Below are 22,179 nucleotides of genomic sequence, written 5' to 3' on the forward strand. Positions count from 1 at the left end.
GCTTGGATCGAGGCATATGGTCCCTCCCCCGAGAACGTGCAATGCCCACGCATCAGGTAAGTGAGGGTACGCCCTCGTGAGTGGCCTCAAGGAGCCACCGCTCATACTGGGTATCAAACACACAACCTACAAACTCTCATCGTTTATTGAATTCAAAATTGCCATTGAGCCAATCCCTTGGGATTCCAATTTAGGATCTTTAGAAGTTTATTTTTATTTAAAATAACTATTACGTTGTTTCAAATAGGCTAAGGTGCTTTTCTTATCATGCATATCTCATCATTTATCTCAGCTCATAAGGTATTTTCTTTTCAATGTAACACTTGTACGATGGGATATTAAATAGTATTTTTATATCCTTGAACTCATTGTACGAAGATTCACTAAAATTCAAGGCTGTCTATATGAGACATCATTCTTCCAATAATTTACCAATCCTAGGGAAAAATCCAATAGAACATGAATGGGGTTTGGTTCGTAGACTTGACATTAAACAAAGTGGAATGGAGGTACAAAACCCGTTACTTGTATGCTGAGAGCAACAATCCTAGGGTACACTTATTGCCCCGAGCCATGATCCATGTCGGAGAAGGCTACAATCCCTATCCTTAAATAAGGACAATTTACCAACCGAGAATAGATAAAATGATTGGTTCTATACTTAGAAATCCTCTCAACTACGGAGCTAGGACGACAAGTGTGATAATGCAGGGAGCAATGCCTTGGACCTGTCACTGTTTGCCTTAGCCCCGTAGTGGCAGTGCCAACCACTTCTATTATTACTCAAAATATCTTGTATCTGTCATTGTTTGGCTTAGCCCATGGTGCGATGCTGCACCCAAGTCATATTCTAGAGACGTTGATTTCGTGCACGATCGTAAACTTTTTGATAGATTGAATAATTTTATGATTGGAAGTCGGGAGGGAAGTAAAACTTCAAACTTCAAAGCATAGGAACAGCATAGTAGTAGTAGTAGTAGTAGTAGTAGGTAGAAGCTTCCTCCTGCCATTGAAATGGTAATCAAAACCCTAAAGTAATTGGAATATTATTTTATAACGTAAAGTTACTTGGAAGAACCAATGAGTTCCTCTTTTTGTTTTTTAATTGTTAATTGGCTTAATGATGCACTAACCTTATTGCAGCGATCACATAATTGTTTAGTATTATGTTTATTTCATTTTAGTCTTTGGGGGCTGTGGGGTTCTATGATTCTCCAAACTCCTAAAAAGATCGATCACGTGTATTTATAATTCGATTATGCATGTAAACTATAGTTAATTTGTTTGGTGTCTGTCTTCTATTAAACAACAAGGTGGGTTTGCATGTCAAATAATAGGAAGAAAGGTGTGGTCCTTCCAAACATTCGTAATGGAGAAAAAAGAGAGAAAGAGAGAGATAAACGAATCTAATGGATGGACCAATTATGAAAATAAATTTTAGTCTTAGAGGCGTCGGCTAGATCGAAGGATAGACTTGAGGATTACCAGGAAAAGCAGATACCTATTAAATTTGTTTGTTAAACATTGTCTTTTTTTAATAATAGATCATTATAGTATAGAAACGCACCATTCAATAGTTAGTCCCCAACACATGTGCATGTCCCTCTATGTATCTACACACTCTGTGGTGGATCTGAAATTAACTAAATTTTGATTATATTCCTAAAACACGGATGAATGATCAGTCGAAACTTGACTGATTCTACTTGACTTTTTCTTTTGACCAATGGTTGGAATATTAGGTAGCTCAATACTAGGGCTGCTACTTGGACGAGTTGGAGGGTAAACGACTCAAGCTTGACTGAAGTAGTAAAACCCTCAACCTGAGCTCAACTCAACCCGGCCATCAGGTTTGGGTTAACCCGAATTAGGTAATTTTGGTCGGGTTGGTCTCGATGAACAAACCTAATTTAATTTTTATTAGCAAATAAATTTCATATATTAAAAAATAAATACAACATAAAAAAAACAACGAAGTTACTAACAAATAAAATCGTACACAATCTTCAAATTCATCATTGAGAGAATACTCAGACAATCCATACGATAAAATCCACATTGATAATATCCAATTGTCTATTTATATATCAGTATAAATCCTCGCGTTTGGGTTGAGTTGGGTTGCCCAAACCCTTAACCCAAATTGAGGTTGGGTTGAGACATTCCAACTTGGGCTCCACTCATCTTCTGCCTAACTCGGCCCAGGCTCGCTCCTCAATCGGATTGAGTTCAGACCAGCCCGCCCAAGTTGCAGCTCTACTCAACACATAAACTCAAAGAGGGTATATTCATATATAACCGACTCAGCTTAGAAACTTGGCCAAATTGTGGTATATGTACACTCTTTATTCTTATTTGTACTTGTGAAGATGATGTTCAAGGCATTGGAAAATTTATTGTATATACGGTTAGATTATACCTGAAAATTTATCCGCAAGAGCTCCATTGGAGGGAGTACAAACAAAGTAAGATTATCGGTATGTCTACCCTAATTCATAGTTAGTGTAAGGGCAGGATATGAAATCCTATCGAGGATGGGATAGATCCCAAGTTATAATTGTAGGGAAGAAATTCACTCGAGATAAAGGAAATAATCGAATAGGGAGTTATAATACTCCCAAGCACAAAATCAAAGTCCGTAACGCATACCTGCCCCTTTAGAAAATTATGTGAAAATATTCGAAGAATCTCATAGGATAGATCCCTAATTGACATAAACATGTCAAAACGATTATAAGACACATGTCAAAGAGATAAGATCAAATACCAACTAATAAGGAAAATGGGGTAAACAAATAAAGGACCAATTACGTGGATATCAAATCCCTAAAAATTTATGAAAGGTCATGGTCATGGTGCAGGGAGATAAGCAGTACAACGAATTATTTATTGACTTGAGCATCAGAGTATCCCCTTAAGGACATGGTAGAGCACTTCTAGGGGGGTACTCGGTCAAGGTAGAAGGTTTTCAATCAAATAACCCTCACAATTATAATATGTATTATTATTGACCATTCACTCGTCAAAGTTGACTTGACTCAATGGGCATTCCACTTTCGAGTTTTAAAACACGGGATTCGAATACGATGCACATTAATTTTATTGCATTATTTCATATGGAAGAAAAATATAATGGTCAATTATTTACTAAATGATCTGCACATCGGACGGTTGTAATTTTTTTATCAAGTTGACTTTTAACCTAGGTGACACCCATTAAATGAGGCCCATGTACTATTCCATCCATGCTGTCAAAAATAATTCTCCTCCAAACCCCAAAATAATAAATAAAAAAAATTTAAAAAAAAAGCTTAAAAGTCATCCAACACAATGTGGAAAGATTACAGGCTGTGGATGAAGACCATAAGTAGCTCAAATGAGGTCTAATGCCATACCATCTAGCAAATGGTCCCCACTCTATTACCCCTAGTGATGGTGTTGTCAATCATCTACCTTCCACCTTCTTGAAAGGAAATGAGCAGAAAGTTTCATAGAAGGCTAGCATGCCACCCATTGGCACACGTGGCACTTTATAAAGCTATACTACCCTGTCTAGTCAGTGTGGCCAACCTTCTCCAGCTGGACGACGCCCAAATGCCATCTTGTTTGCCAAATACATGAGAAGCACTTTTTGTTTTAAAGAGAAATATAAAATTTTGGGATGATATATAATATCCTTACTTATATAATTAGTGACTAAAACACCTCATAATACTGAATTAATAAATAACAAATTAAAAATTTTAATATAATTATTAATATGTCGAAAGAATCCATTTCTTAAAAAATACCTTTCGTTAAATGATAATTTTATAATTGCATTTTCGCTAGAAATGTCTCTAAAGTGTACAATTCTATCGAAGTGCATTCACTGAATGCATAGGATTTGCAAACAAGGTATTAGGTTTTTTATATCAATTTTAAGTGATTGTTGATCTCTTTCCTATCTCTCTCAAAGTAGACATTTTAGAATGAATGACACATGAATGAAATTATCCAATAAACATGAATTGTTAGAGTAAAAGATAGTTCATAATTCATTTTCACATGGATTTTATGGTCAAATTGTTATCCCAAACATATACATTGTGAAAGGATAAAATCGTCTCACATCCAGATCTTTCATTTGCACCATCAACATACATCTCGAGATGGATATGTGGTATTATTTGAAAAGGATTTTATCTTATTAAGCAATAATCTCAATTTAAGAGGATTCTTCACTTTTTATGTAATTATTAATTTAAATAATAGGTAATATGGTTAATTGTAACTTAATTACAATTATGACTATTTTTAGGATTTTTCTATTTAAAGGCCTTGAGACCATTGCAGAGAGGAAGAGAAAGGGAGAGAAAAAAACGGAAGGGGAGAGAGAAGCTCATATAATCGTAAGATCTATACTGAAATAACTCTCCAAGCCCGTACATGTAGACACGTTTGTCAAATCACGAAAAAACCTTTGTCTTCTCTATTTTTTCATGTTCTTTTTATTATTTTGTATATTTAATGATGAAATAGTGATTGAAGTCGATTTATCACAAAATCGACCTCACCATACATCAATATGTCTTTTAATATTCTTCTGACCAAAATATCTAAGAAATATCTTTTCTCAATTCAATCATACCACATTTTGAAAAACTTGAAAATATAATTTTCAAATCAATATATCATCAAATCTAAGTGGTTCTAGTGATGGATTTGTATCTAACTTGAATTCGAGTCGGATTAATTAAGAGATAACAAACTATATTCGATCCATTTTTTATTAGAATGTATTCCAAGATACCAAACCCATGAAATTCAATTTTTGAATCACAAAGATTTCAGATCAAGTCTGATCCATTATAAGTCCTTAGGGAGAGACTAGCATCCCAAGCTCTCGACCCTTGGATGATCCTTATGACTCATTAGTGTAGGTCTCAAGAATAATTATGACAACTTTAGATATCCTTTTCAAAGTAGGAACTCACTGGATGGGACTTTAGACAGAAAATGAGGGCATATCTCTCTGCATGTCACACTAAGTCCAACTTTGAAACGGGCAGCCCACTTCAAAATTTGAAGAAATCCTCCTCGTTACAGGACATGTGGCATTTTAAATTTATTTCACTCCTTACTTTTTCATCAAAATTTCTCATTGAAAATACCACATGTAATCAAATGGAGAGGGTTCCTTCAAAAATTTGAAGAAGCGGTCTGCCCACTTCAAAGTTTTTTTTCCCTAAGAAACACTATCATTTGAAGGTTTCACATCATTTTATATGATATAAATTAAGTAAATTACTTTCAAGGAAATTTATTTTTAACAATGATGACATGTCCAAATCACCATCATCATCATCATCATCAAAGTTTTATTTCAAAATTTTGAGATTAATTGAACCAATCATATAAGATGTCACAGTCGTACTACACTAATATAATAATTTAAAGAGTTATGATAATATGATATTCCGTCAGACACACATCCCCATCACAAAACCGCAGATCATTTGACTTGAGATACACAAGAAAATATTTATAATTTTGCATATCTCGAGATAAATGATTTATAATTATGTGATAGAGGCGTAGAGGGGCGTGTGTCATCAGAAGAGGGGTGGGGGGTTAGAAAATCATTACACCAATTCAAATTTCATAGAATTGGTCCATTGGGGTGGATAAAGATGAAATTATTTACTTTTGACCATGAAGTCGGGTCAAAGGTTAGCCGGCCAATGAGAGTTTTGTGTCACTCTCCAATCTCCATGTCTTCGTTATTAGAAGAAGGTGTCGTCTAATGTCTTGGATTTTAATTTGGCGGTGGCATGAGAAACAAAAGGAAAAAACAGCTCTTAATAACGAAGTGAAGGTCAAAAGAGAATCATGAATTTAAGTCTAAAGGCCACACAAAAAAAGTCACAAAATCTTAATCTGGATGTCTCAATCCCACGATTTACGGGTTTTAGAAGTGTCGAAGACAAAAAATAGATAATCATGCTTAGTGGTTAGTTATGTTTGAAAAATCTCTCCCTCCTGTTGAAATTTGCTCATGAGAAAAAGGTCGTCCTGATTGGGTCCACTACTTACTGTGGTCTTCGAGATGAACATAGTTGAATCATCATCCCCTCAAACCTTTCATGCCCCATGCATGATCCATATTACTTTGTTCTTTTCAACCTCGAGATCCACAACATACATTGTTGAGATATATTTTTTTTCATCGTTACGTCATTCTTATTAGGTAAGATATCTATTGAATCCACTCCTATATTTAAATTAAATTTATATGTGAGAATTGGTATAAACTTGAGTTTAATGAAAATCACATACCTCTAACCCTTACGCTCACCTTTACGTAATCATTGAGTCATGATTTTCTGACGCCCCCTCTGACATATGCTACCTGGCATGGTATGGGTTAGAATCACAGGTCTTTTTACTTGTGATACACAATTGCACATCTCCATAAAGACCTACATTTGTGTATCCCAAGGAAAAAAAAGATCACGTCAAGATCAATGGGACTGCATCGAGTTTACCTGTTCATGATGATTTCCTTGTTTTTAAGGATCTATCATGACCTTGTTCGTTATGATATGGTTCATGTCTTTCTCAAACACTCTATCATACTAGGGTTTGTGTCTTGGCATTAATGACTTCTTGACTTAGGAGTCAGGAAGATGATCTCGAGGAGATACCTTTTCAATAGGAGTTTGATGCATTATAAGTTATTAAATTGAAATAGTCTTGGGCTTGGGCTTGACTTGAATGTCATCATCTGTTGGTTGGGCTTGGAACCAGTCCATTAACATCTCCAATCATACATACCTCACACTTTCTACATGCAACAAGAAAAGTAGAGGAAAGGGCAGGCATGCTAGTAATGGTAAGGGCAGTTTATAATTTAAAGACATTTAATGGACTACTCCTTAATGTGTGAGTTGAGTAGTGATGAAGAGTTGGGTGAGAGTTAGCCTACACAAAATGGATACTGAACGTCCCCGATCAGAATACCATTGTGTACATTAATACTCTCCAACCCCAATTCAATGAAATTAATGGTGATGCTTATTAGACCATCCCATTGTTGTGACCTTCGATAAGTTACTTTTTTTCTAAGGCATCTATTTAATTATGTAGTCTATATTTCGTGTTCTTGTCTCCTCACTTATCATACTAAGACTTAAATCATTTATACACCTTCCCACTCTTTTTAACCTATTGAAATTCAAATGGGTTGAATGATGTTGATGTTTGATCCTCTCTTTAGATTTTATTCGGTCAATAAAAGTTGAAAAGCAAAGCCCAAGCTTAGAAAAGAAAAAGAGTAAAAAAAAAAAAAATAGCACAGAAATAAAAGTACAAGGTAAAATAAAAAAAATAAAAAATTTACCACATAAAAATGGTAGGTAAGATGAGAACTCACAAGACCTCATGATTCTACCCAAATTCCAAAAGTATCATCCCATGTGGTACATTTTTTTTGTCTCCACAGTTTGCAACAAATCAACTTGATTGATGATTTCTGATTAATGGTACAACAAATAGTAAAATTTTAAATACTTGATCCAAAATTACTGACAATCCAACGGATAGGAATTACTTGTCAGTTGTTTTTTTTTTTTTTTTTTAAAAAAAATTGGTAGACCAACAAAAGATTGGGCCGAAAGCTCAAGGATTAATAGGTCCACCAAGACCAAGGCCAGCACAACCCCCAAGGACCCCCCACCCACTACATTTCAAAGGCTTAGAACGAAGAGGGAATGGAAAGCCAGAGATAAAGAGAGAGAGAGAGCAGTGGCAGAAGAACACATGGCGATACCTTTGTCGCGCTCTTCTGTCAACACTTTCAGGCGATCACTGCTAACATACGCTCCTCCAACATACTTCCAAAACTTCACCAAACCAAAACTCCTAGAAAACTAAAGGCAGGCCCAGAGACCAAACCATCACCATCAATGGCGATGACTTCTACTACTACTACTACTACTACTCCTCTTACCTTCTTCTTCTTCTTCTTCTTTCTTCTATCCTTCTCTTTCTTCACACTCTTATCCTGCGCACAACGCATAGCTGAGATACAAGCCCTAACATCCTTTAAACTCAATCTACACGATCCTCTAGGTGCATTGAATGGTTGGGATTCATCCACACCATCTGCTCCTTGTGACTGGCGTGGTATCCTCTGCTACAACGGCCGAGTTCGTGAACTCCGTCTACCTCGTCTCCAACTCGGTGGCCGACTCACTAACCAACTCGCTAACTTACGCGAGTTGCGCAAGCTAAGCTTACGCTCCAACTACTTCAACGGTACCATCCCTTCTTCTCTCTCCAAATGCTCTCGTCTTCGAGCCCTATTTTTACAGTACAACTCATTTTCCGGGCCTTTTCCGCCGGAAATCGCGAACCTCACCGATCTCCAAGTTCTCAACGTTGCTCGGAATCTACTCTCCGGTAGTATCTCTGGTAATCTCCCGCAGAATCTCCGGTATCTGGATCTGTCGTCGAATGGATTCTCCGGTGAGATTCCACGGAACTTCTCGGCTTCGTCTCGGCTTCAACTCATCAATCTCTCGTTCAATCGATTTTCTGGAGAGATTCCTGCGAGTTTTGGAGAGATTCAAGAACTTCAGTATCTTTGGTTGGATTGGAATCTGTTGGAGGGAACTCTGCCTTCAGCTCTTGCAAATTGTTCTTCGTTGATGCATTTAAGCGTTCAAGGAAACGCGATTCGAGGTTTGATTCCTGCAGCGATCGGTGAGCTTCCGAAGCTTCAAGTATTATCTCTTTCACACAATAGTCTCTCTGGTTCGATTCCACCTTCTATGTTCTGCAACGTTTCTTTCAATGCTCCTTCATTAAGGATTGTTCAATTAGGGTTTAATTCGTTCATGGATCTTCTTCCGCCTGCAAAAGATACGTTTTTTAGCGTTTTAGAGGTTTTGGACATACAAGATAATCGAATACACCGTGAGTTTCCTTCGTGGTTGACTAATGTTTCGACACTAACGGCGTTGGATCTTTCGGGGAACACGTTCACTGGTACGATTCCGATTGAGATTGGTAAACTCTTATTGTTGGAGGAGCTGAGAGTAGCAAATAATTCGATGAAAGGTGGAGTTCCAACTGAGATTCTGAAATGTAGTTCGTTAAGTGTTCTTGATCTTGAAGGAAATCGTTTTTCGGGTGATATTCCTGCATTTTTGGGGGAGTTACGGAGTTTGAAGACATTGTCTTTTGGTGGTAATTCTTTCTCTGGTTTGATTCCTGCGAGTTTTGGAAATCTTCCTGAGCTCGAAACACTGAATCTGAGACAGAACAGTCTGACTGGGATCGTGCCTGAAGAGCTACTGCAATTGAGCAATTTGACTACTTTGAATCTCAGCGGAAACAAGTTTTCTGGTGAAATTCCTTTGAATATTGGTGATTTAAGGGGTATAATGGTTCTAAATATGAGCAGTAGTGGATTTTCAGGAACGATTCCTTCCAGCATTGGAAATCTTTTGCACCTCACAACACTGGATTTGAGCCATCAAAATCTATCTGGTGAGGTGCCATTCGAGCTTTCAGGCTTGCCTAATCTGCAATTTCTCTCACTGCAAGAGAACATGTTGTCCGGGAATCTCCCCGAAGGTTTGAGCAGTTTAGTGAGTTTACGATACCTGAACTTAACTTCCAATGCTTTCTCGGGTGAGATTCCATCAACCTATGGATTTCTCCGATCATTACTTGTTCTTTCCCTATCCAACAATGGCATTTCTAGCGTGATCCCTGCAGAGCTTGGAAACTGTTCCAATCTTGAAGTCCTTCAGCTTCGCTCGAATATTTTAACAAGCAACATACCAACCGATCTTGCTCATCTTTCTCATTTGAAGGAGCTCGACTTGGGTCATAATAATTTATCAGGTGAAATCCCGGATAGAATCTCAGAATGCTCATCTCTAACTACTCTATTATTGGATGGGAATCACCTTTCAGGTAGCATACCCAATTCACTAGCTAATCTATCAAACCTAACAGTGTTGGATCTCTCTGCAAATAACTTGAGCGGGGTGATTCCGGGAAATCTGACCCAAATATCCCGCTTGAAAGACTTCAATGTATCAAGGAATAATCTGGAGGGTGAGATTCCAGCATTGCTGGGTTCTCGATTCAGTGATCCTTCTTCATTTGCAATGAATCGAAATCTATGTGGAAAGCCTTTGAACAGGAAATGTAAGGATGAAACCAAGGGTAATAACAACAAGAAAAAGAGGAAGAAATTGATTTTATTGATAGGTGTTGCGGTAGCTGGAGCTTGCCTGGTTTCATTGTGTTGTTGCTGCTATATTTACAGCCTCTTAAGATGGCGTAAACAGCTACTTGAGGCTGGAGCGGGAGAGAAGAAATGGAGCCCATCTTCACGAGGTAGTTCAGGAGAGGGGGGACGTGGCAGTGGAGAGAATGGGGGACCGAAGCTTGTTATGTTCAACAACAAGATCACTTATGCAGAGACAGTCGAGGCCACTAGACAGTTCGATGAGGAGAATGTACTAAGCAGGGGGCGGTATGGTTTATTGTTCAAGGCATGCTTTCAGGATGGAATAGTTCTTTCCATACGTCGCCTTCCCGATGGATCAATCGAAGAGGGGAGTTTTCGAAAGGAAGCCGAGTCATTAGGGAAGGTGAGGCACCGAAATTTAACAGTCCTCCGTGGCTACTATGCAGGCCCACCCAATGTCCGGCTACTTGTTTACGACTACATGCCTAATGGAAACCTTGCCACACTCCTTCAGGAGGCATCCCACCAGGATGGGCATGTACTTAATTGGCCAATGCGGCATTTAATTGCTCTTGGTGTTGCTCGTGGGCTAGCATTCCTGCACACAGCTTCCATGGTTCACGGTGACGTCAAGCCACAAAATGTGTTATTTGATGCTGACTTTGAAGCCCACCTCTCCGATTTTGGGCTCGACCGTCTAACAGCGCCAACAACAACAGCAGAAGCATCTACATCTGCTATATCGGTGGGGACGATTGGATACGTGTCACCAGAGGCTGCCTTGACAGGGCAAGCTACCAAGGAAGCCGATGTATACAGTTTCGGAATTGTGTTACTTGAATTACTAACAGGTAGGAGGCCAATGATGTTCACCCAAGACGAAGACATAGTGAAATGGGTGAAGAGGCAACTACAACGTGGTCAGATATCTGAATTGCTCGAGCCGGGGTTGCTTGAGCTTGATCCTGAGTCATCCGAATGGGAAGAATTCTTGTTAGGGGTGAAGGTTGGACTACTATGCACAGCACCCGACCCACTTGATCGGCCATCCATGACTGATATTCTCTTCATGCTCGAAGGCTGTCGTGTTGGCCCCGACGCTGACGTTCCTCCATCTGTTGTTCCCACCTCTCATCCTTCCCCATCATAAACAAACAATCCCATCAACAACACTTCTATTTTATTTTTTTCTCATTTCTTTGTTGTTCATCTATTTCTCCCTCTCTCTCGTTATTTTTTTTCTTTTTTTTTTTTAATTTCCTGCCGGACCGGATGTGGGTCAGTCGGAGTTAAACATTTTAGTCAACGATTCAAAGGGTGTGTCACTGTGTGAGCTAGACGACAAAATCGAATAAAACTGAAGTGGGGGACTGCAGAGATTCCCGCCAAAAGATATTTGGCCATGTGGCGGATAACGCAGCGACGAAAAAGTAGCCGTTAATGTAGTAGTGTGGTCTAGGGCTGACAGAAGGCATAGAGAGTACTGTCATCTCGTCAGAGACTCAGGATCCGTGACTGTGTCGGGGTAACTTTCTTTCTCTAAGGAGCTCTTCGAATTTTACCCCAGCCACGTCGGATTTATGGGGTGCCACTTGTTGCTCGACACGTGGCCACTGATACCTTAGGAGGAGTCTAGGATAGAGAGAGAACTGACAAGTTGTGACCTAATTAATTTACTTCGAGAAATTATTATTTTTTTCTCACATTTGTTAGTACGTACAGACTCTTCTCTTCAGTTTTTAAACGTTTTTTTTTTTTTTTCATTTGTGTTCTGCATTATATAACATAGGGAATCGAAATCGAGTGGCACACCAAATGCGAAACAGGTGACCGTTGAGTATATCGATCTTCGAGGTTTACTATTTCTTTAGTTTAATGCTTCAATTTATAATTATATTGTCGTCGTTGGGACACTAGACCCACGTCGATAATGGATAGAAGATTCGAAATAGGTAGACTGTTGAAAGTCGGGTCCATATAGGTAACTTCAGAGCGACACGTACAAATCACTCAAAAACCAGTATTTTGCACAACGGTTGTTAGTGCTTTAGTTCTAGAGAGCTGTTATTGGTAACCCCACTTTTATTTAGTACACCCCAATCTCTTAAATTATTAATGGGTCTTGTCACACGTTAAAGTGCAATAAATACACTTTGGATATTGGAATCTGAGAATATTTTGGTAAAAAAAATAAGTTTTTTAAGGGCATTTTCGATATAAAATTTAATTTCTAAAGTGTATTTATTACCATTTAAGGGCACACGTTAACAAAATCCATTATTTATTGCATCCCAATTAAAAATTAAGTCACTCTTCAAACATGACAAAGATTTGGCTCAACACTCGGTTCAAACAAGGAAAATGCCGGAATGACACAGGGTATTTACTGCAATTCTCACAAGCCTGACTTAGTATTTACCACGTGAGATGTGCAGGTAACCATAGATGTGTTGCCCTCACGATACAAGTAAAAGCCATCTACAGTTATGTATGCATCTTCAAACAATTGTTATTAACTCAACAAGATTGACCTGAGACATCAACTCAACTTGATGATAGGGGGGGGGGGGGGGATGAGCTAAACCAATGATGAGTTATTGTTAGGCTGTAAAACAAGATGCAAGCCAAATCGAAGGTGCCCACCGACCAGTCCAAGCCTACCAATCTGTCCTGGAGTTGGATCTCTAGAGGTTTCAAAATCAAAGGATTGAAATTTTTTGGCATGCAAATCCATAGAAGAGATTAGGCCCCAAGAAAATTGGTGGGATCTCAGGAAGCCAAATCGAAGGTGCCCACCGACCAGTCCAAGCCTACCAATCTGTCCTGGAGTTGGATCTCTAGAGGTTTCAAAATCAAAGGATTGAAATTTTTTGGCATGCAAATCCATAGAAGAGATTAGGCCCCAAGAAAATTGGTGGGATCTCAGGAACACATCAGTATCAAAGTCAGATCAAAGAACTGTGCAGTGCCATGTATATTGCTACAAATGTATAGATAAGTACCACATACAATGATTGATCAGTACAACCAAATTTAGGAATCTATCATATTTTGACAAGGATAATATAATGAGAATCGAATAGAAAACTATACACTTTCTTAACTTAAGCAGAAATTAGGCCTTCAGGGAGGGACTGATATTCGAATTCAGGTGAGAGAAATCTGCGGCAAGCATGGAAGATGGACGAAAGGAATCCAGTTGGGTTGTCTATAAATACAAAGTGACCAGCCTGCAACCAATTATCAGAAAGCTCGATTAATAAGTAGGTTTCTCATAGTTCACACTTGGTGAAAGGACACCTTAAAAGGTTCAGAGGCCCTGCAAACACCACAAAATGGATAACAGTTCTTATAGATGCATCCACAGAACATGCCAGGGGGGTCAGGGCCTCACTGTTCAATGGGCCTATACTTCACATGCCCAAAAATGATCCAACTGAAATTCTGGGACAATAACCTTTTCTTTTCAAATGATTAAAGTCATCTTATTGAGTTGTTTTGGTAAAGTAGGCATAAGTGGTGGTCATTCAATGTCGGGGGACCAGATGCATCACCCTTAGGACTTACCGAACAAGAGCTTTACAATCCCCAAGGATCAATATTTTAAGGGTTACTGGTACGAAAAATAGGGGGGAGGGGGAAGCTGAGTATCTGTCCAACAATTCAGTTATTGTTTGTTGGTGCATGCCTGTGTGCTTGTGTGTGTGTGTGTGTGTGAGAGAGAGAGAGAGAGAGAGACCTGAGGAACCCTAATGATTTCACAGGGGACGTTCATAAGCTTGCGAGCTTCCTGGGCCCCTTGGTAGTCCATCCAATCTTGAGTGCCATAGATAAAAGTAGTTGGTACTTTCCATTCCGATGCACTGCACTCAAATGTGATAGAGAAAATTAACAAGTAAATATGTCGCTAAAGGCAGTTTCTGCCTTCACAAAGGAAAAAAGTAATGCATAGTTTTATGATGACTGGTATGCTATAGATCATATTTCAGGGTCCAAGAGCCTTAGTGAATGATGTCCATTCAAAGTTTATCATTTTTTAATGGTCTTCCATTTATCTAACTTTGCTGGTAAGACAGCCTCAGCATTCTCTAACTTATGGTTTTAATTGTAGTTGATCTCATTGGAAGGGGACGGGATGTTTCATGGTCTCCTTTTGTGTACATATGATGTCCACGAATACTGAAACACCATCACATTCTGAAACTAATGAACATGATCCATTTATTTAACAAAGATCTGAGAGAGTTGGTCTAAATGACCTGTTTTAGGTTAAGCCCGCATCCTTCCCCTTTTTATTCTTAAATTTCTTATGTTCATCCAAAAAATTTCGCCCGTGTAGTGTCCCCCTTACACTACTTACACTACATTGCCACTCCCAAACCTGGATTTGGGAAAGTTGTGTCAGGTTGGAAGCCAGTGTAAAACTCCACCACCCTGTAAAATGAATCTTAATCAGACATTTCATTCCGTTCATGTGTTAGGGCATTCCCCTGAAGCAACGCGCTGCAGTGGAGCCCGGTTGCAGTGGGAAGTAGGCAAGGTTGGTTAAGGCGAGATTTTGCTTTAGACAGAGTGGAATGGAGGAACATGATTGGTTTAGCTGATCCAAAATCTTTGGGGATAAAACTTTGTTATTCATCCAACAGCCCACATCTGATAATCCAACATATTCAACAGGGTGATCCAAAGAGGCAATGGTGTGAACAGTGTATCATGTTGGGCTTTACTCGAGTTCGGTATATATGTTGTAAAAATATGTTGCTTTACAGAAGTTTTCTACTTGTTTCAGTCCACTGTTTGGCTGTCAACTTGTGTCTGCCAAGAAATATATTGTGGATTAGCATCTATTTATAGTCTGCTCAATGTTTGGTAAATTGGGGTTCTACATGTAGAATTAAATTACTCCAAATGAATGATTTGAGCTACGAAAGAAGGAAGGTAAGAATCTCATGATTCTGTCTTTATTATAGAATTCCAAGAAGATTATTAGTTTAAAAAGGCCTTATTTCTCAAAATAACGAAGTGTTGATACTAAGAGTGAAAGCATACAATAGATGGTGTTAAGATTATTAATTCTTTCAAATTTTAGTTGTAGTGATAGAACAGTTTTGTTCCATTCCAATTTCTTGTGTTTAAAAGGACTCTAAATGTAAGGCATACCCTTTTCAGATTCAGGGAAAAAGGTCAAACTCCTATATTCTTTTCATACAGGAGTTTGAAAAAAAATAAGCATCAACTTTTTCTAAGAACTTTGAAGAAAAAAAAAAATCAAAAGAAAAAAAGTTAATTTTCACAGTTGAATTTTAGTTGTAAATTTAGGAGTTCAGTAGCTAATCCACTTTCAACATCTTCGATCAAGCTCAAAAGATTTTTTTTCTTTTGCATCTGAGTTTTTCCATGAAATCTAGAATACTGGTGTTGGATTGCCAATTTGATAATCCATGTGGGCCCAAAGAACCATAGTAAGATTTCAAATCATACTAAGTTAGTCAAGCTAGCCTGATTCATAAAGTAAGGTTTGCTAAGTAACAAACTTGATAAAGTACGGGAACTTTTGTACTAAAATTGCAACAGATAGGTCTGCCCAGTAAATCTCTCCTCTGGTTAGATTCAACCTTCCATTCCACCTCCCCAAATCTACATAAAGGAAAAAGGTTCTCATTTGTAGCACGGCTTAGAATGAGCAAATCCCAAAGAATGTAAAATCCAGAGAGTGTAAGAGATACTAGTTCCTCTTCCATTAGTTGTTTGTGCTTCTACCGTGTGGTGAGTGCCTTTGGGACTTGAGGGAGCTCCTAGGATTCATTGGGGAAGGCTGACTTGGTTACAAGTGGGTTAGCTTTGGTATTGCATGGTTCTAGAATGTGAGAAGCTAAGTCTATCAATGGGGCATGTAGCAAGAAAGAAACTAAAACATTTCAATTTTAAATGATTTAGGAAATAAATGCAAAGAACTCATAATCTTCGAACCTGTGTAAGAGGGGCATTCGTGTGAATGCTCCAAAAGAAAATATGTACTTCAAGCACAATTCTCCACTAGCTTTGGCGGCTAGAGTATGGTATGCATAATCTTCAAGGGAAACAACGGGTTAGAAAAATAGTAAGCCAAATGTGCTATTAAACAATAAATATTTAAAATTACCTGTGAGCAATCTGGACTCCTCTTCCTTTAATAATTCACCAACTGAATATGCACCAAATCTAGCACTGGTGTACCTGCGAACGAGATCTGGGCCAAAAGGACCTAAACCTCTGCTCAATAGAATAATAAAAAATGATACAAATAAAAATTATTATTGCAAGTTGAATCAACTATATCTTTTAGAAAATGACTAAAGATCATAAATAATAGCAGCCATAACATTCAGTCAATGAAATAAAATTCTTCTAATGTCCAGGTACAACAGAAGTAACCTACCTTCATTACAACAATACGATCACAAGAAGCAAGAAGAAACGTAGCATTTTTTAAAGTTACAATAGGTATGCAGTTCTGAGCTAGAACTCCATAAAAATGAAGATCAAATCCTAAATGGAACGGTGACAGGATTGATGATAAAATAGAATCCTAGGTCACAAACAGTTATTTGATTGATGATGAAGAAAGGCAATTCTTGGTTCAGTTCTCCACCTTAACTTGAGCTCACATCTTACTTTATTCCAATTCACTAAATCTTGGATCAAAGTTTCGTGACGTTTCGGCGGAATAATCCGATCTCAACTGAAACCGGAATGTAACATTGACCCCAAAACACTGAATGTCTAAGGAAAGTTTCAAAATGTCTTGGAATGTGCAAGAGCAAATATTTTTTGAGATTTGAGAGGATTAAAAAACAAGTATACTGGTACCTTTGATTCTTTAAAACTAAAAATTAAATTAAGTCTATGAAAACTACAAATGCAATGCACATTTGCAACCGTTGATCATGGTGATATAGAGAACATAAAATGTTACAAAAGAAGTATTTGGAAACACAGAGGAGAAAGGAAATCACCGAATAATCTTCTGCGGTGTAAAGTTACTCTCCCAAAGATGGTTTGCAATAGCTCCTTTCCATGTCGCTCTGAATCGGCTTAGCCACTCGGACTTGGCAGGATCTGATTCTGATGAAAAACCAGCAGGTCCCACTAAAATCAAATGTTGAATGTGTTGAGGATGCTGAAAGAGAAATAAAATCCAACATCAATAATGGGACAAATGATATGGACATTCACCAAGAACTGCATTGATAAAAAATTACCTTGAGAGCATACTTGGCTGCAACATATCCACCAAAAGAATGACCAAGTAAAATGAAGTTGCTGAGGTTTTTTGCTTTGCGCCATTCCTCAAAGGAATCAACAAACCAAGCCTCAGTTTCTGCAGGACAACACAAATGGAGGAATATTTTATGGACAGTCTTCAAAAAATTTTGTATCCTAAAATCCAAAGTTCTCAACTAGAACCATTAATATATGATGCCAAAAACAAAAAATAGAAAGAAAAAAAAAACTATTGTTTAAGAGAAATGAGATAAAGTTGAGAATTTCTCCTCCTTGAGAAGTTTTAGGAATGGAGGAACATGATTATTCAGCCAACCCCGAACTTTTGGGAGTTGGGACAATGCTTTGATGATGATGATGTTGAGATGCTTTGGTAAGGGCTGGAGCTTGCTCCCATCCCCATCCTCCATTTCCATCATCATATATAATCAATGTTACTAGCGCTTGTGCATCCCAAGAAGGACTAACAGAGCATAAAAAAGCAATTTCCAAAAACAAAAATTATATATGAAAAATCTACCCTAAGAAATATCATATAGAGAGAGGAAATTTATAAGAGGGGGGAACTAAATGGGTATTCAAGGAAAGAAAATAGAGGATATGTGAGGACACACTGAGAAAAAAGGGTTTGCAGAATGAATTGTGATGGGAGTAATAATCATTGAGTTTGCCATGTTGAACGATCAGGTATAAGCAACCATGTACTTTGTAGAGTCGCCTGCTGAAGTTTAAGATAAAATGATTAGGAAGCCTACAATCATTTATTGACACTATAATTAATTCCCATAAAGATGTGTAGTAACTAAAATTAATAAATATTAATCTTGAAAAGAACAATTTTTTTATTGGAAACAATATAAACATGATTATCAAATCAACAGCTGGTGGTGGCAAAGGGGGAAGAGAAAGGGAACAGAATTGTTTTTTGGTCAAGGGTCAACGTCAAGCCTCCCTGAAAAATATTTTGCAATCAGTTTAATACTTAAATACTTGCAGCAGCTGTTTAGGAGCAAAAAGTATGGTCCACCATGCAAGCATTTTCCTTGTTTGTAAATTTTTGGCATGACTAAGTAGCTAAAAATGGCAGAAATATTTCCAGGAAAATGTTTGCAGCAGATCAAGTAGGGCCGAAGCATAGTAAAAGAGAGAGGTTATTTTCTACAGATGTTCTATACCTGTTTACAGCTTCTTGATTCTAGATCTAATTTTTTTCTAAACAGTATAGGAAAACCTGCTAGGGTTTGAGCCCTATTCTACTTTACATATTAGATGTTAACCATAAAAACATTTTCGTCAAAATAGAAAGGAAAAAACCTATTACATGCGACCTTCCACATAATCCTTGGCAACCACCTTCCCCAGAATAAAATGCATCTCAGGTTTCAAAAAGTGAAACATCCTACAGTTGGATTTGGTGCAATATAGGTTCCTGTTATCTTTTTTCCCTTTTCTATGGACAATTATACGTGAAAATATTTTTTTTAAAATTACATGAAACCAAAACAGCATATTAATGGCTCGTTGCAAGCCACATATAAAGGTTTTCTTATTGCAAAAAACTCGAGGTTGGCTACCCTCCCCCCCCCCCCCCCCCCCCAACCAAAAAAATAAATAAATAACAATAATAATAATAATAATAATAATAATAAAAAAGAATAAGAAAAAGAGAAAAGAAAACGACAACATTTGATGGAAAAGAAATTGTAGAATCAGCATAATGATTATTTTTTCACTAGTCCATGTTATATGAGTGCACGTATCTATTCATGGATTTTGGATTTAACCTATAAAGCTTCCCATCAGTTGCACAAGAATTTAATGTCTACAAACAGACTAAAACAAATATGAACAAAAACAAAGTAAATTGGCTTAAAACAGGCTTCAAAATTACCAACCTTCAGTGCTTTTGCATGTAAAGTCAGGCCTGCTCGACCCACCCCAACTGAAAATGAAAATGGACATCACAAAAAAATTAAGTGTAGTGGGTGGGACATTTATCCTTGAAGAATTTTAGAAGAGTTCGGAATGTACAAAGAATTTGAGTAAGGATGGCTCACCCAAGCTGATCGATAGCAATGACTCTGAAACGACTAGCAAGCCCATCGAAGTTCCGGAAAAAGAATCCTTGAGAAGCAGCATATCCATGGACCATAACAAGGGTTGGAGAATCATCCTTACTGTCAAATGTAACTGTATTGATAAACCTAGGTTGATCACTCGAAGATCGAAACCACCTCACTGAAGACCCAGGTGGCCCTGATCCTATATTAACCTGCTCTACAACATATGGAGTTCTGCAAATCAAGCAAGTCTCCAAATCAGCCAATGAGGCTATCAAACACTTAAATAGAAAAAATTTATCATTTTCGCCACTTGTACTATATTATAGACTATTCAACCAAAAGTAATTATCTCGCCCAGTAGTTTTCACGAAAATGGTAACGGAATTTGAAAATTTTGATGATGACAGAAATCTCCTCCGAAAACTGTTAGCTTTCTCGATTGTGAGTGATTGACAGGATTAGATAATTGAAGAAACCCGGAACGTAAAGCAATTGGTAATTTGGTATTGGTTTTTCAATAAAAGCACATCCAATAGTTTCAGGTATTCGGCTTTTTCTATGTTTACGAATACATTTAATACTCAAAATTGAAGAAATTTTCAGAAATTGAGCAAATCAAAACAAGATTTCTTCATATATAACGAGTAAACTGAATGAAATAAGGTTCATCCCCAAAATTGAGAATTCTGATTCCTAGGTTCTCCTAAAATTCACAATTTGACTCATAAATCAAAAGTTGGAGAATTCTAATAAATCTAATATCTACAATTAGAGATGAATTCCGAAAAAGAAAGAAAAAATCAGATACGAGAATCCATTGGACAGACAAAAATTAGGGATTTGGAAGGGAAGAGTGATACTTGACTAAGGAGAGAAGACGTTTCTCAGAAGCGATAATATGATCGGTAGATGTAGGAATCCATCGAAGAACAGATGGCCAAAGACTCCTCGATCTCCTCGAAGCTTCCATGTCGGTTTTCGTAATCTCTTCAGCCATCCTAGCCACTGAAGTCGACCACCTCCTCAGCATTCCCTTTGATTCCAAACATTCACCAAGTTTTATAGCTTATTTCCTACCATGGGCCGCTGACTTTTGGTTTCGTGTCCGACCCAAATCGATTTCTCAAGAATCAGAAACTTCGAACAATTAATTGTTCATAGCGAAAAGAGTATTTTGTTGCCAATTAATTAAATCACCTAAAACACCAAGGTCAAAGAAGATGGCATTGACTAGGTGCTTGATCACAGTTAATAAGGTGAGTTGGGAAGTAGCGAATCAGGAAACAACAATATGTGGTTGAGAACCAGGAACTTGCTCGATCATGTTGGTTACGTTGGCCGTGACGCATATGCGAGTCCAAGTTTGATGCCACCACTCCGTATATATAAAGCTATGTGAAGGGATCACGGTGTGCCACGTCATTGGGTCCTGAATTGTCTTGTGCAATATTCTTGGGCCCACTAACCCTGGTGGATCTGCACACGCTGTCAATTCTATTCATTTCTAGATATTATAACGTTTCATGTTTGATTCCTAACCATTGACTTGGATCATTTTTATTTTTATTTTGCTACTCCAGGTTAATTGCCGAGACCCATTTCAATGTGCAACAATGTATAAAAAGGGTAGGGCATGACATCAAACTTTTCATCTCAATGAAGTGAGTCTTTGTGCTCTCTCATAAAGTATATACTTGATGATTAACTTATTTTTTTCCTAAGAATGAGATAAGAGTATGTCATTAGTTGTTGCAAAACTCCATAATATATATATATTCATATTTTTGGTGTTCTATAAATATTTTGAAGTAGTTTCCCATAATTTGAGGGCACTTAGTGGAAAACTCTAAAATATGAATGTATCAACCGATATTGTGAACATTATTCTTAGATTTACATCCTTATTTTCTTCAATCCTTCGTTGTTATTATTATTATTTAAAAATCTTCACTCTTTATAAGGGTCAGCTTCAAATTTTGCTAGAGATGATGAGAAACATTTGATGGAAGACAGTTATGTCGGCCATGTAGGCTACCACATAGCTTTAGATCGGGATCAATCACCTCGAGATAGGGATAATATCATCCAAAAGATGAGCACTAATGACCAGAATATACTTGTGATAATACATGCTTTACCATGCTTATTTGGCACACCAATCTCCTTCTCACCCTTTTTCCTAGCCACCATTTGCCACAGAAACCATCACTCGATCTCATCTTCTTCTCTGATGAACCCTAACATTTTTGGTAAAGCAACATATTTGTTGCTGGTGATGAGCACATTATTTTACTCTCCATTTTCCCATTTGCCAGTAGGGGCTTTAAACCATCTCACACCATCAGTAACCATCATACCTATCTTCTAAAATTTGCAAAGCTTCTCATGGGGGTGTGGAGTGCCACCTCTTGTAATTTCCTGTAAAACATCTTTAGTTTTGCTTTGTAGAGATAAAATAAAATAAAAACATTTTTCTCATCAACCAATGCCTGCAAAAATTGGATATAACCATCACGACAATTTTGATGTGTAATGTTGCCCATGTGAACCTTGTGGCACCAAAAAAGAATAGCAAATTATTACTATGACCTTGTGGCCATACAT

At 37.7% G+C, this 22,179-nt stretch overlaps 2 protein-coding genes across 2 annotated transcripts; one reads left to right on the forward strand and one right to left on the reverse strand.

The window, feature by feature from the left end:
- The first annotated feature begins 7,728 nt into the window (after positions 1–7,728).
- On the forward strand, positions 7,729–11,473 carry LOC147407451 (uncharacterized). Its single transcript, XM_086436032.1, has one exon. It carries the CDS (start codon positions 7,947–7,949, stop codon positions 11,397–11,399), a length of 3,453 nt encoding a protein of 1,150 aa, XP_086292158.1. The 5' UTR covers positions 7,729–7,946; the 3' UTR covers positions 11,400–11,473.
- A 1,726-nt stretch (positions 11,474–13,199) lies between these two features.
- Positions 13,200–20,846, reverse strand: LOC147407452 (alpha/beta-Hydrolases superfamily protein). Its single transcript, XM_086436033.1, has 9 exons — positions 20,436–20,846; positions 19,570–19,806; positions 19,408–19,454; positions 17,491–17,609; positions 17,245–17,408; positions 16,392–16,501; positions 16,220–16,319; positions 13,989–14,112; positions 13,200–13,479 (listed from the first exon to the last, which is right to left on the reverse strand). The coding sequence occupies exons 1-9, from the start codon at positions 20,603–20,605 to the stop codon at positions 13,354–13,356; spliced, it is 1,197 nt and encodes a 398-aa protein (XP_086292159.1). The 5' UTR covers positions 20,606–20,846; the 3' UTR covers positions 13,200–13,353.
- Positions 20,847–22,179: the final 1,333 nt, after the last annotated feature.

Source organism: Akebia trifoliata, chromosome 3, assembly GCF_017979445.1.
Source record: "Akebia trifoliata isolate Shusen 1 chromosome 3, ASM1797944v1, whole genome shotgun sequence".
NCBI classification, from domain to species: Eukaryota; Viridiplantae; Streptophyta; class Magnoliopsida; order Ranunculales; family Lardizabalaceae; genus Akebia; species Akebia trifoliata.